The sequence below is a fragment of the Salminus brasiliensis genome, chromosome 7 (assembly GCF_030463535.1).
Source record: "Salminus brasiliensis chromosome 7, fSalBra1.hap2, whole genome shotgun sequence".
Lineage (NCBI taxonomy): Eukaryota > Metazoa > Chordata > Actinopteri > Characiformes > Bryconidae > Salminus > Salminus brasiliensis.
In genome coordinates, this window is record NC_132884.1 from 2175932 (window position 1) to 2191537 (window position 15606).

Below are 15606 nucleotides of genomic sequence, written 5' to 3' on the forward strand. Positions count from 1 at the left end.
TCATGCAGCCTGGCGGATGGGTGATGGGTGAGGCATCTATTTTCCTTCCAGCCTCTGATTTAAACAATGACGCTGAGGTCGGTCCCGTTTCTGACAGCCTCCGTTGCCTTTCACTGAAGTGCAGCCAAGATGTATGCAAATTACCTGCATGCCTGCAGGCTACAGCCTAGATATGTACTAAGCCCAGGTCTCTCGCTCTCCCCATCTCGCTCGCTGGCTGTGCTACACGATCCCTTGCTTTTTGCGGCAGCGAGCAGCGAGCAGCGAGCAGCGAGCGGTTTGCCTACTCTCGCCTAATCATTCCAAAAATGCTCCGATCACCCTTTTATGCTAAATTAGCCCCGAAAATAAAATCGCTGCTGATCCTCAATCGGCTCTCGATCCGTTTAGCCATCCAGGGTTTGTAACACGTAGCCAAGTACAGTCACTACTACTCGAACAAAGCCTGAGCTAGAATCAGTGAGAACTGAACATGCTAGTCACGTTTCAGGACAAGGAAGCGCTAAAAAAACAAAGCCTGATCTAAAATGAAAGCCAAAACCTACTGAAACAAACTCAACGCTGGCTATTCTGCCCTGATCTGACCAAACAAAGCTCCCATCCACCTTTTACCCCCCTCAGAATATGGCGATGCTAGCCTGCTAGTCACACTTCAGAGCAAACTAGTGCTAAAAGCAAAACCTGATCCAAAATTAAGGTAAAAATATATTCAATACCAGCCATACTGTGATAATCTGACAAACAATGTCCCAATCCACCATTGTTTCCTCAGCACATAGCTAATGTCTGTACGGCGCTAGCCTGCTAGTCGAAGCCTGATTTGGCCTTCAATCGAAACCCTACTAAAACAAACTCAACGCTGGCTATTCTGTCCTGATCTGACCAAACAAAGCTCCCAGCCATCTTTTTCCCCTCAGAATATGGCAATGCTAGCCTGTTAGCTAGCTACACTTTAGAGCTAATAAGACTAATCTAGCTTTACAGCACAGATCCATACAAAAACTCCCAAAAAGCCTCAGAAAAGCTCCCCATCACCTCGTTTACCTCAGCATATGGTAGCACTAGCATGCTAAGCAGGTTACTGCTCTGAATAAAGGCCACTTTAGCTCTATTCTATAGCTCTATACGAAAACAGCCGCCATTCACCTTGCTTTTCAGATGTTAGCAAAGCAAAGGCAAGGCCAGTGCTAGTATATTGGAAAAAGACCACAGATTTAGCCATTTTTCAATCTGTTCACATCAGACAAAGACAAATCTAGCTTGTGTTTGTACGTGAGAAATTATAGATAGATGTTTAGCATGCTAGTCACTTTCCAGGGCATGCTAGTGCTGAAAATCGAAGCCTGATTTGGGCTTCAAGTAAAAGTCTACTAAAACAAACTCAGCGCTGGCTATTCTGCCCTGATCTGACTAAACAAAGCTCCCAGCCATCTTTTTCCCCTCAGAATATGGCAATGCTAGCCTGCTAGCTAAACTTTAGAGCCGAAAAACAATGCTAACCCAAAATTACAGCAAAACTCTACTAAACACACTCAACTAACTCACTCAACACTAGCTTTACAGCACAGATCCATACAAAAACTCCCAAAAAGCCTCAGAAAAGCTCCCCATCACCTCGTTTACCTCAGCATATGGTAGCACTAGCATGCTAAGCAGGTTACTGCTCTGAATAAAGGCCATTTTTAGAAATTTAAGCAAGACTCAACTAAAACAACTCAACTTTTGCTCTACGCTACAGATCCATACAAAAACAGCCGCCATTCACCTTGCTTTTCAGATGTTAGCAAAGCAAAGGCAAGGCCAGTGCTAGTATATTGGAAAAAGACCACAGATTTAGCCATTTTTCGGTCTGTTCACGTCAGACAAAGACAAATCGAGCTTGTGTTTGTACGTGAGAAATTATAGATAGATGTTTAGCATGCTAGTCACTTTCCAGGGCATGCTAGCATATAATTAAAGATGATAATTAATAATTAAAGATGTAAACAAAGTCACTCAGATCGGAATAGGCATGAAATGCTGAAACTTTAGACTTTTTGGAGGTGGCTTTGGCCTAATTTGCTTTAGTTTTTTTTTATATAAAGAAAATTGTCAGTCTAAATGAAACATGCTTTGTGAGATTAAGAACCAGTATACTATCATTTTAGTACCAGGGAACTAGGGATGCACGATCCACCTTTTCTGTTCCGATATGGATACCGATACATGAAGTTTGCATATCGGCAGATATCCGATACCACTGTTAAATTAATAAACCATATGCCCGACCATCCGGGAGAGACTTAAGGCATCAAAATTGATGTAATCATTACTTTCCTAGCTTTGTAAAACAAACTATAACAAATGAACACAGATATAAATGAACCTGATTTCGGTTTATTTGTCACGAACATGAATAACTGTGCTGGACCTCAAATTCAAAGTCTGTGAGACTAAAGAGGAGCGAGCAGCTCCTCCCTTCTCGGTTCTCCTGATACGGAAGACGAGCTGGATCACTCGCTGATGGTTGATTATGGGTCGAGGGTTGGATCTGTGTATGATCCGTGTCTGTAGGATATTCTGATCCTGTCTCATGAAGCCTAGAATACCGGCGGTTCGAGAATTGGGTTCCATGAATGGATCGGTTCCTTTGGATTAGACTAATGATCCGATACCCGATCCAGATAATTTTGTTAGTATCAGGGCCGATATCCAATCCTAGTATCGGACCAGAGCATCTCTACAGGGCAACACCCGGATCCATTCCTCACCACTGTAAAGAAATCCTCCTACAATAAACCATTTCACACCAAATCAGTGGAACTCATTCACCATGAAAGCAGAACCAGGTCTAGACCCACCATGGCTGCTTTGTCTGTGGCTGTATAAGGTCTGTATTATGGACCTGACTTAGGATTTAGCATGCTGGTGCTAAATCAATGCCTGATCCAGAATCTGTAAACACCATCCCAAAACCGAAGCCTTTTAACCCAAAGCTAGCGCCCCTGCACTGATCTGAGCACAGACAGTGTTTTTGCTTCGTGCAAAGAACCTGCTCCCTAACAAAAGCCGCGAGCTCCTCCGCTCTCAGCCGGCTAGCGTCTGCACAGCAGTGTCAGGCAGAGTGTTGCAAACAGGGAGGGGCAGCAGACGCCCAGAGAGCGCAGTGTCTCCATCGAAACCCGTCTGTCTCCTTCACAGAGGCGAGCACCTACAGCCCTGCAGAAGAAGCCTCGAGAGCATCCGGGGCGCAGCGAGAGCAGATCTGTGACAATTCAATTACTCAATTTAAAGTCAAATTAACGAGAATTAGTCGAGCGGCTGGGGAGAGAGAGCGGACGTGGCCTTCGCTTTCATGTGTTTGTGCTTGCAATGGGCCGGGGGATTCATTTGGGTCAGGGGGACACGTTTCTGCGTTGTCTCTGGTCATTTGCTTCCGAACTGATGGCGTTCTCCTCATCTGCTCATCTGCCCTCGAGAAGGTTCGTTTCTGCGAGGTATTCATGAGCTCATTTGTTTAAATCTGACATGCACATGGTTTCTGGAGTGGTACCAGCCTGTAGAAAGGTGGTGCTGGGGAATTTCTCATTCATAAACATCAGAAAAACTAACATTCTGGGGAGTGTCCTGTTTTTGGAGCCTGTTTTACGATCCGCATTGCAGAGGGTTGGATGGTTGGTTGGTTTTCAGAGAGATTTCGACGTTCATAAGATCATGCATTAGCTGCAATGCTGCGTTTTGTCATATAAGTTCTGTAGAGCCATGACTCCAACACAGAAAGGGTCCAGAGATGCATAAAGGGTCCGGTGTTGCAAGGGCAGCACTCAGACTGACCAGCTGTCCATCACATGAACGTAGAGCATGGAGAAAAGCGGTACGGCCTCTTCCAGCTCCATCACTCTGGTGCGCGAGTGGAGAGCAGAGCTCTATTAGTGGGAGGAGTGGTACGAGTCTCGTATGGACTCGGGCTGGGTAGAAAAAGGAGAGATACTCTAGTAAGTCGACCTAAGAACCACAGACTCCACTACTGAGTAAGCTTAGACTAAAGATTTGGCGATTCCACATACACTATATTGACAAAAGTATTGGGACACCCACTTATTCACTGTGTCTTTGGAAATTAAGGGTACTTAAAGTAACTGGAGTTGGAGTAACTGTCTCTACTGTCCAGAACTGGGTGGGGGGGGGGGGGGTAAGTATGTGACTGCACTCGGCGAGGTCAGGATGTCAGATGATCACCACCACACCTCATCCTAAACATATTGCACAGAGTTTCATCATTCCAGATGACAGTCCACACAATACTGGGGGCTTAATACCCCTCTAGCCCACATCTGGCATTAGACATGATGCCACTAGGCTCATGATGTTTATCTGCTCCAAGCTACACAAGCTGTGTGTGCATATGTGTCCTTAATGGGAGCAGCTTAAAGTTGCTGAATGTATTCATTAGAAGGGGTGTCCACAAACATTTGGACATATAGCGTATAATCCCCAGCAGCTGCTCATAATGATGTACCTGCCGTCTGCCAAACACGCAGCGCTTCCAGCTCAGAGCACAAACCGCAAAATCAGAGTCCAAACACGTCACCTACTCTCATCCTCGGGTGGAGGAAGGGCGTCCTGCCGAGAGGAAGTAGGTGAAATCGCTTTAGCTTACACGGACACCCTTCGCTGGCAGAGAAGCTCGGAATGAGGAGGCAGGATTGATTACAGCGAATCAATACGAATCTGCTCGCCTGTGTTTGTTTTGACTCGCTGCGCTAACGAACAAAACGCCAGCCAGCGTCTCTCCAAGCCTCCTCTGAGAGGAGGGCAGAGGGAGGGACTGCAGCAGTTCACTGCAGCACTACCAGAGCCACGCCCAGAAACACTGCCACGCCCAATCTCATACGTGTTGCATGGTGGGATGACCACAGTTCCTCTGATCGTAGGGCCAATCTGAGACAGCTTCAGTATTCAAGTGTCCAGAGCCACACATGCAGAGCATCTGTCCATCAGCAAGTCACCATTGCAGCAAAGGCCCATTTCTTGTTTACCCCTAAAACCCTAAAACATCACGGTCATAATTAACATAATTAACAATTTCATAGGCCCCAAAATAGAACCCTGTGGGACTCCACAGGATCAGATTCTGCATTATGATTCATAACTGAATACTAAACCTTAGGGTTCAAAGGGTTAAGGCAACCTCTGATTTGTGAGACCTTCTACCCTATGCTACACAAAGCCAGGGGTGTATTATATATATATATATATATATATATATATATATATATATAATTAAATAAATAAATAAATATACAGAAGTATCAAAATAGGTCTTGCAATAACATATCGATTCTCAAACACACAGTTTTGATCATTAATAAACAGTTTACATGTAAAGATTGGTGGCAGCCAGTGGTTCATTTTGCGTCGTGCTTAAACCCCGACCACTAGATGGCAGCGTTTGTTCTCAGGCTTTAGACCCCACTGTTCTAAATGGAAAACTTGTCTAACACCCCCATTTTGCTCATTTGCGGTAAAACTACGTCACCTCCCCCTGTTCAGCTAATCCCGTCTCAACATCACGTCAGTCGAGAACCGCCTGGTGTGATCTGGAGCGTTACACTCCTCACTGAGGAGCAGGTCAGGCTACAGATGCCAGTAAAAGATGGCCGTCTTCACTGAAGCAAAGCCCATTAGTTATTATCAGGGGAGCGGCCTCCAATCCACATTACCTCACGGACACTGATAGAGCAGTCTGACCGAGCGGAGAGTGCAGACGGCCGACGTGGCTCCTTGCGGCGGAAACCGACCCAGGCCACACCTGGCTTATAATAGCTGCTGATTTCTATAGTCACTGCATATTTAAAAAATAAATATATAACTACAGATATCTACAGAAACTATACACTTACACATCATACATAATCCACAGATTATAATATATAGCTAATTATATTTATAGACTATATAAAACACCAATGAAAAATATTCCTTCAAATTTATTTATTTATTTATATATATATATATATATATATAAAATCACATTTTAAGACATTTTTGGATTAACAGAGCTGCAGAGAATGTAGTGAAACAAGCAGAGCTGTATACAGAGATATTATCAGCTGGATTATACAGTCACATGCAAAAGTTTGGGCACCGCTGGGCTAATAACATACTGAGAGACATCCTTATTTATCAAATTTAACATTCAGAAGAAAATAATGTAATGGTGTAATGGTTTTGTTACAGCATATTAAACATACTTGTGCTTCCCAAAATGTTAAATTCAGCACCTAAACATCATAACGTCTAACGTTTCATTATGATGTAGTGTGAGATGCTGTATACTGAAGCAGCCTAGTATGTAGATCAGCATTTTATGTCATTACTGAACTACTGAATTCATCCAATTACAATTGAACCATAGAACTGAACCAGTTCTAAACATCAAATACTCAAAATAATTGTTATTTCGTCATCTTATTTCAGCAAAAAAGTCAAAATGATGAATAAATAAATAAATAAATAAAAAGAGCTTAATAACTCGTCTAGACGGCGTTTAATAATCGCCACCGGTTTAGAGCAGCTGTTAAAATAATGCATAGATCTGACTGGCTCAGCAGAGTCACGTGTGATATTTACAACCAACTGTGATTTTTCTGAGCCGCTAAACCTGCACCAGCAACCGGTTAAAATAAACACGCCCACGAATATGGGCCCATAACCGAACCATGGCTCGCCCATTAGTGACCAGGTGATATTAGAGGCCTTTATTGAGGCCAGGGTTCCCATGAACAACATCTGCCCAGAAAATGGGAACATTTAAAAAAACAACAGTGGTAAAAACGCCCATCCCTGGTGTTGGAGCTGTAGGCTCAGCACATACAGGCTAAAATCAGCCACACACACCCAGCAGAAGCTGCTCCTGTAAGCTGCCGTCACACCTGCTGACTAACCGTCACACCTGAGCCGAGGTGAAAGGTGCGGAGCGGGAAGAAACTAAACGTGTCGGTGACAAATCACCACACACCCCCGCCACGGATGCAGAGGGCAAGGCGTCAAATGACTGGACGCTACGGGAGCTAGTGGCACTCTTAAAGGGCTCATATGATGGAAAAACATATTTTCCATTTATTGATTTATTTACTTTTTCTCCTTTTTTTTTAAAGTATGGAATTAAAAAAAAATTTCATTTAAAATGAAAACATACACCCAATTTACATATATTCAATTAAATGGTATAGAGCAGTTTAGCTCCACCCACTCACATTATAATGCGCGTTTTTGCTTGGACTGGGTTACAATACAGTGCAGCCAATAAGCACACAGTTAATTTACATACCGATCTAAAGTAACTGTAATAATAAGCTTGTTTAATACTAAGGAATAAAGAAAAGGATGAAAAATGGTCTAATTATGGGCCAAATGGTGAGGGGCTTCTCAGCACCAGCCTTAACATTAAAACCACCTGCCTAATATTGTGTAGGTGCCCCTGATCTTTAAGGGCATGGACTCCACAAGACCTCTGAAGCAGATCCTTCAAGTCTGTGTCAATGAGCTTTGAGCACCCATGGGCCTCGGATGTCCTTGCTTGGAGCACGTTTGGTAGGTACTGACCGCTGCATACCGGAAACACCCTACAAGACCTGTGTCAGGGGTAGCAGCAGCTTATCATTCTAAACAACCAGCAGCATGAACCATCTGGCATGAAAACCCGTAGCCTCACCAGCCCTTTGCAGATAAGGCTGGACACCCCTGACTTAAAGCCACTCAGCACTTGTACCTTCAGACAGCAGCTTCAGGATCATGCTGAAGCTCCACTGACTGGAACATGGAGAAGGGCGTCTCCGTCATTCCCACTCTGGGTCGGAACGCTGCTGCTACTGCACTGTGGAGCTTTGGTGGTGGAGCTGCAGGTGGAGAACCTCTCTCCAGAACTGCTGCTGTGTAACGCTGCATAACCCATAGTCATATTAGTGTAAAATCCTGTAGTGTTACTCTACCACCTCAGCCCACATGCTGCTCTATCTTCAGATCAAGCTTCTAGATCCTAACATCAACCTTAAGTCGTCTCAAAAAGGCATGAGGGAGCGTATTCTTTACCATTTGGTGAAACAACTTCACGTAAGGGAGCTTTCAGAGAGCATTCCAGTTGTAAGACGTCCTTTCAGGTGCGTTTCACACCAAATCCACTGAGTATCTATATTGAAAGCTTTTACCTGGATTAATCCCCAAAATATCTGTGTAGAAAATTATGATATCAATAAAAATAATTTATAATATTTTATATATATCACACTGCGCATCATCACTGTATTAGATCATATTAAAGGCTCTTCACCAGCGTTTCTGCATCCATCAGTGGTGTAGCCCACATAGACATAGCCAGAGTCTGGGTTTGGTGTGAAACGAGAGATAGAGATATATATATACACATACACACACACACACACACATATATATATATACACACATATATAAAATGTATATTTTATATATATATATATATATATATATATATATATATATATATATATATATATATATATATATATATATGTTTACTTATATAGACACACACACTCATTATATATATATATATATATATATATATATATATATATATATATATAAATAAATAAATAAATAAAAGTATACATATTTACATATACACACACACACACACACACACACACACACACACACCTCACCCTCCAGTCTGCCCACTCTTATCGCTCACACACACCCAGCCAGATAAATTCTCAGCTGCTTTCTGGCTCATTTCTGATAATTATTCTCTCTCTCTCTCTCGCTCATTCTCTCTCTCACTCGCCCTTCCTGTGCAGGCTAATTACACACCCTGGAAAAGGCCCCCAATCACGTCCACGTTCCACACACATTCCTCTGGACAGCAATGCATATTACGTTATGTAAGAGCTTGGGGCTAATTAAAGAAATATATATATATATAAAACATAGAACTGCAGGTCGTAGGACTTTCACCCCCTCGTCAGTCAGAGGCAGCGGCGCGACCCGAGCTGAGGATGAATAATAGAAAAGGTTCTTCATCTCTGCAGAGTGCACACAGCTCAATCTCAGCACTGCTGCTGGAACAGGGATAAAAGTGGATCTAATGTTGGGGGGGGGGGGTTGTGGTGCTGTAGGGGGCGTCAGAGCCTCTGTCAGGACAGGAAAGAGGTGCTAGTCACCAGCCAAGGACAAAAATGACATCATTAGCATAGTCGCCATCTGCCCCGCAGCTCAGCGGAGGAGTCGGCGGGAGCGCCGCAGGGCCGCACCCTTGCGTCCTTCCCCTCAAAGCACTGGAGCGCCTCTGCTGGGACAACCTGCTCGCCAGGGTGGGTGGCGGCTCTCGGCTAGCTGGACAGCTGGACCTGGACAGCAGAGCATCAGCAGCAGCACTGCGCACATCCTCACTGTATTAGATCATATTTAAAGGGGAAGTCTCTTCACCAGCGTTTCTGCATCCATCAGCGGTGCAGGCCACGTAGACGGAGGCAGAGTCGGCCGGAGTCGGGGTTTGGTGTGAAACGAGGGGCTCATTGTGGAGAAACTTACCATTTCAAATGTCTTTACAGTGGCGGTGAGTGGAACCAGGTGTCATCACCATGACAACACCACACATTCAGTCATTTTATTAGCTATCCTAATGATCCTGATCTGATTTTAGCCACGTGTGTTTACACTGGATGATCAAACCCATCTCAAACTGAAATCCTACTGCTGAGTGGGACGGAATATGCAAATTTGCTTGTCCTGCTGCAATTACTACTGGTGTTGTGGTTGTACTGGGAGGAGGCATGGCTGTGTCTGAGAGGGGGGGGGTGTGTTTACACTGCTATAATTTGGCTCATATGCGTACACACACACACACACACACACACACACACACACACACACACACACACACACACACACACACACACACACACCCCTTCCCATATATGTAGCCTACTTGCTCAATACCGCTTCTCCGAATCAGAGAACGGAGGGCCATAAAAGAAGTTCCAAATAAAACAGGCCTACTTAAATACAACCAGAATACGACGACGACGACGATGATGAAGCAAACGTCCCTAATCCCTTTTCACAGGTTTTCTCGCAAATCCTCAAAGCTTGCATAAGCATGAGCAATATATGGAGAGTCCACACCCCCCTCCCCCCCACCCCCCAGTCAGCCTGAAGGTATGGGGAGGCAGCCATATTGTTACACCTAATCCTGATCACCAATCACATCCAGTAGAGAGAGCACCGTGGAGAGCAGCCAGATCATTTCATCTACGCTGATTCACTGCACCTCTGGTCATTCATCAGCCTAAGCTGAGCGAGAACAGATTCTGGAGCCATAACTGGAACAGAACAGGCCTTCAAGCTATTCCTAACACGGCAATATGACCAATCCGGTGATCTCTGACACCCTGCTGCTGAGGGGAGTAAGGCAATTTCACAGTATCACAATATTTTCATATAGTTTTGCAATATTATGTATTATTATGATTAATTAATGGTTTATATTAGGGCTGCACAACCTAAGCGATGTGTGCATGCGCAATAGTCACATCGCAGGATCGCTATATATATATATATATATAGCTTTTAGATCCGACTTTTTCAGTCCCGATACAAATACCAATACATAAACGCTTATCGGTCGATACCCGATACCAGTCCCATACCATTGCTGAATTAATAAACCGTATACCTCACCATGTGGGCATCAGGATTGACTTCAACATTACTTTATATAATTTAACAAATTAACACAGATATAAATGTCCTTAATTGCCATTTGTCATTTATTTATGTGCACATTTAGTTCAGTCTCACACCAACAAATTAAAGTAAAAGGATCGGTTTCATGGATCAACCTAATTATCCAATAACCAATCCAGCTAATTTTGTTAATATCGGGCACTGATATCCGATCCTAATATTAAAGAGCCAAACTGGCATTTCTAGCCACTCCTTAAACAACAAAAAAAGACTATTTAAGTACCATGGATTAAAAAAACAGGAGATATTAAACAGGGGGGCAACAGTTTAACAGTATTCCAAAGCAGCACTAGTGCACTTTAAGGCTGATGCTAGTTAAATAATAAAAATGATAAATATTTAAGTTGAAATATGAGTAAATAAACATCTAATAGAGGATCATGAGCTTGAAGCAAAAAAAGCCTTCTTTAAACCGCATAAAAATATGAAAAATAATTATTATTAATCATTTTGAATAAATCTAATGTGAAAAGCAGTTGAAGGTTTTTTGATAAGGCAATTGTTGCAATATGAATCATTTTAATGCTCAAATTCACTGTATGGTGACATGTTTTTTCTGTATGATTAAGGACATGATTCACAAAAATGATCTAATAAATAAATAAGGTACTAGACGGTACCACAACAGAACCGTTTACACTTAGACTGCGTTACAATTTCAGCAGGTAACTGATTAAAAAACGAAAAAAATGATCATCACTGTCAAACAGATGCTCAGTTTGAGCAACATTGGAAGCAGACATCAGATCAGTGTGTTTATTGAGCTCCAGAAGATCAGGATGTTTAGAAAATATCTAAATTGTATTGATTTCACTGCATTCACTGCAACCCTACAGAAATAAATACACTGTATATTCCTCAGTAATGCTGATCCAGGTGGATTCTACGGATTATAAGTGTTCATGTATGGTACATCGGAGTACATCCCTAGTTTTATTTGCAAAAGGGCAGACAATTTCACAATCCTCCATCAAGAGATCCCAATAAATTCGACACATCCCAGTAACAAACGGGAAGATTCGCAGGACAGCACATCAGTAGGCCGAAGGGTCACTGCTCAAACCAGCGTAGCCTAGCTAATCAATGCTGAGACACACCTAGGTCCACGAGGCTGCCCTGGGCTTTGTTCAGATACTGATGGGTTGAGCAGTTAGCCTACAAAACTGCTCAAGCCTTTCGCCAGAACGCCCCACCACTGTTTTAAGGTCATTCACAGCGATTCGCATTTATCTCTGCTGATGAGCTTCAGCAGTGACCTAAAAGGTGGATTCTAGTGAGGCCCAGCCTGGAATAATCAATGCTTTGTGTGACTCACACAAAGGGCAGAGCGCACGAATACTCGCCCAGCCCACGCCGTCCAACACAGCTGTCAAAACGTGCAGCCCACAGTTCACAGCGGCACACTTTTGTTGTTCAGATCACTGCACTGAATCGGCCTTCCAGAATCTGGAGACGGCGGTAGAAGCATCCACCGGCGTGAACGCCATTGACAGCTTTCTTGTGTGTGGACGGCAACCTGCTGACTTAACGACTACGTCCAAAATGAGTCAGAAGGTGTAATGCATTCGCCCTTCATACTGGCACAAGTAAAAACCATCAGGGAGGGTCTTGGAGGTACCCTTTCAGCTTCCCTTGTTGATGCGAGGGGCATGATGTAACTGATGAAGATGATATTACTGATTAATGATATTTTTCCAGCCACAAATCTCATCTCAATGTGATTAGGAAATTACCACTTTATTAATTTGACCAATAATTGGTTAAAAGTTCTCAAACTCACTTCCACTGCAAATTCTCCCTCTTTAATCGTCTTATAAACCTAAAAATCTAAGGTCACCAAACCTTCTGTCCAGCAGGTGAATTAACTGTATACACTCTCTATACCCGTCCATCCATCACTATCCACTTCCTGCGATAATGCTATGCTTATATGCCAATATAAGAGTGTGTAAGCTAGCTTACTGTATCGATTAATCACCTTAAATTACGCATTTTACTACATATTTCATTAAAAGCTGGCTTTACACCTTAAGGCAGCACTAAAACACACCTCCACCTTTGTCGTGGCATCGTTGTGTGGCTCTGTTTGAAGCAAAAAGCGGAAAAACGAGAGCGATTCGTCCACGAACACTCGATTAATCGCGGTTAGCGTTGCTAGTTAGCAGGCGTGGAGGATAGGCATTATTAGCTAAGCTAGCCGCACTGGCTAATAATGGATAATAAAGGTACGGGAGGGTGTTGCTGGAGGACAATGAATTTAGGAAAACGTGTTAAAATCGAATAAATCGAGCGTAAAATCACCTTCGTTTCCCGAACATCTTGCTTCGTGCCTTCAGGGTACCACTGCACCCGTACAAAGCCTCTCCCGAGAGGCCATGACCGAGAGTCCGCCGCCCCGCTCTCAGTGTCTGAACTCCCGGGGATGCAGCCTCCTCCTCCCCCGCCTCCGCCGCCGCCTCCGCCGCCACCACCACCACCAACTCCTCCAACACCACCGCCGCCTCCTCCTCCTCTCCCAGCGCCATCCTCCACATCCGAGTCGGACTCCTCGAAATCCTCCTCCCCGTGAATCATCCGCACCAGGCCGAAGCGCAGCGAGCCGCGGTGGCGACCCGAGACCAGGTCGTGCGAGAAGAGGAGCCGCTGGGCGCCGCCTGCGGACGGCGAGAGAGCCATGGAAGGTGGCTCGGAGCCCGGGCTGGCCACCGGGGAAAGAGCCGGAGACGCCAGCGGTACTGCCGTCATGGCTGCTGCGGCTGCTGCTGCTGCTGCTGCTGCTGCTGGATCCGCCATCGCTGCCGTTACTGAGACAGTCGGCGGAGAGACGAAGCGAAAAGCGGAGCTGCGAGCAGCACGTGGTTACGTGGCCACGCAAAAAGCGCCGCGCGCCGCTGAGGCGAGCAGAGGGAGGATTCAGCAGCCCGGGCTAATGCACTTATTCAGACTGATCATCCATATATACATATATATCATCATATTTTAATAACAGACACCAATCATAACAGTAGTATCAGTAGTTATTATTATTATTGTTGTTAAAATCGATCACTTAAATCTCATGTATTAGTAGTAGTTATTGAAATGATGATGATGATGATGATTATTATTATTATTATTATTATTATTATTATTATTATTAGTGGTAGTAGTAGTATATTTTATTGGTAGTTGCTGTTATTGCTCCATTGTTACATTAATGATACATTGGTTATTATTGCATTAGTAGTAGTTATTGAAATTAAAATTGTATAGTACAGTATATAATAAAAAAATAATAATTATTATATTTTATTGGTAGTTGCTATTATTGCTCCATTGTTACATTAATGATACATGGGTTTTTTGATGAGTTATTGAACATGGGTAGTTGGGTAGTTATTGAAATGATCACTGTATAGTACAATATATAATAATAATAATTATTATTATTATTAGTAGTAGTAGTAGTAGTAGTATATTTTATTGGTAGTTGCTATTATTGCTCCATGTAACATTAATGATACATTGGTTATTATGGCATTAGTAGTAGTTATTGAAATTATCATTGTATAGTACAGTATATAATAAAAAATAATAATTATTATATTTTATTGGTAGTTGCTATTATTGCTAAAAGTAGCATTAAGAATATGTTGTGATTTATTGCATTTTAATTTCAATATAAATAATAATAATTATTATTGTTGTTGTTGTTATTATTAATGCTGTTGGTAGTAGTAGTAGTGGGATCATTTATTTGTAGTCGTTATTATTATTATTATTACTATTGTTGTTCACCTTCACGATATACAATATTTTTATTTTAATACGTGTCATAAAATCTGTTTTGCACTGTAATATTATCATTTAATCATCACCATCATGTTATTATTATTTGAAATATTTATTTATATTTATGTGTATTTATTCAGAATAAGCAATAACCTTAACCACAGTCATCAGTTTATTTCTTTTTAAAGCCTCCAGTTAAAAAAACTATTGATAAATAGTATAATTAGAATCTAGAATAATTGATAAATCTTTTAATATTAAGGGTTAAATTATGAATTTATTTGTAACCTATTATTATAAAAGGCAAATTCAAGTCAAACCCTACTGTTGTCAAAATACTGATAAAAACAGGACCTGAGGTGGTGGTGGTGGGGGGGGGGGGTGAGGGTGACTTCTCCTGTCTGAGCTGTCTCACTACTGCTTAGCCATCTTTCTATAAACTGACACAGCCCCCCAGCATCCGCACCCTCAGCTCTGACTCAGGCCTTCTGGGCTGCAGAGTGACTGAAGTGTGGCCTGCTGCTCCACCCAAAGGCTCGAAGGCGTTACTGCGGTCAGCCTGGGTGACCTCATCCCACCGCATGGTGTCAGTGTGTGAATGCAGAATGTTGGCAGGCAGGCAGGCAGGCTGGCAGGCAGGCTGGCAGGCCGAGGTGGGCACTCATCACTGCTGGCATGCTGGGGATGGATGGGCAACAGTGGAAGATCCAATACTTACTATAACTGGTTAGGATTTAAACTAACCCCCCCCCCGCCCTGTCCCCTCCCCCACAACACTGGAGAACCCCGGTGCCGGGATCTAACACCAGGTTCATCAATGTTTTATTTTTTTATTGGTTCTTCACAAAAACACTCATATTTCTACACATAAACCAGCCATAACATTAGGACCACTGTCAAGTGAAGTGAATAACATGGGGTAACATCAGTGCTCAGTACCCCAAAGATGCTCATTGAGGCCCTACCTCGGCATGTGGAGGCAGGTAGTCAAATAGTTTTGGTTTATCGGTGTATACAAGAATTTGAATATATAGTAATATATATACAAACCTTTATTTATATAATATTTAT

General features: G+C 42.9%; 1 protein-coding gene across 1 annotated transcript in view; it reads right to left on the reverse strand.

Moving 5' to 3' along the window:
- Positions 1-13628, reverse strand: part of ube2o (ubiquitin-conjugating enzyme E2O) — a 40184-nt gene extending 26556 nt beyond the window's left edge. The window contains exon 1 of the mRNA XM_072683398.1: positions 13066-13628. Within this exon, the coding sequence (XP_072539499.1) occupies positions 13066-13557 (492 nt within the window). The 5' untranslated portion in view covers positions 13558-13628. The remainder of the gene's footprint in view (positions 1-13065) is intronic.
- Positions 13629-15606: the final 1978 nt, after the last annotated feature.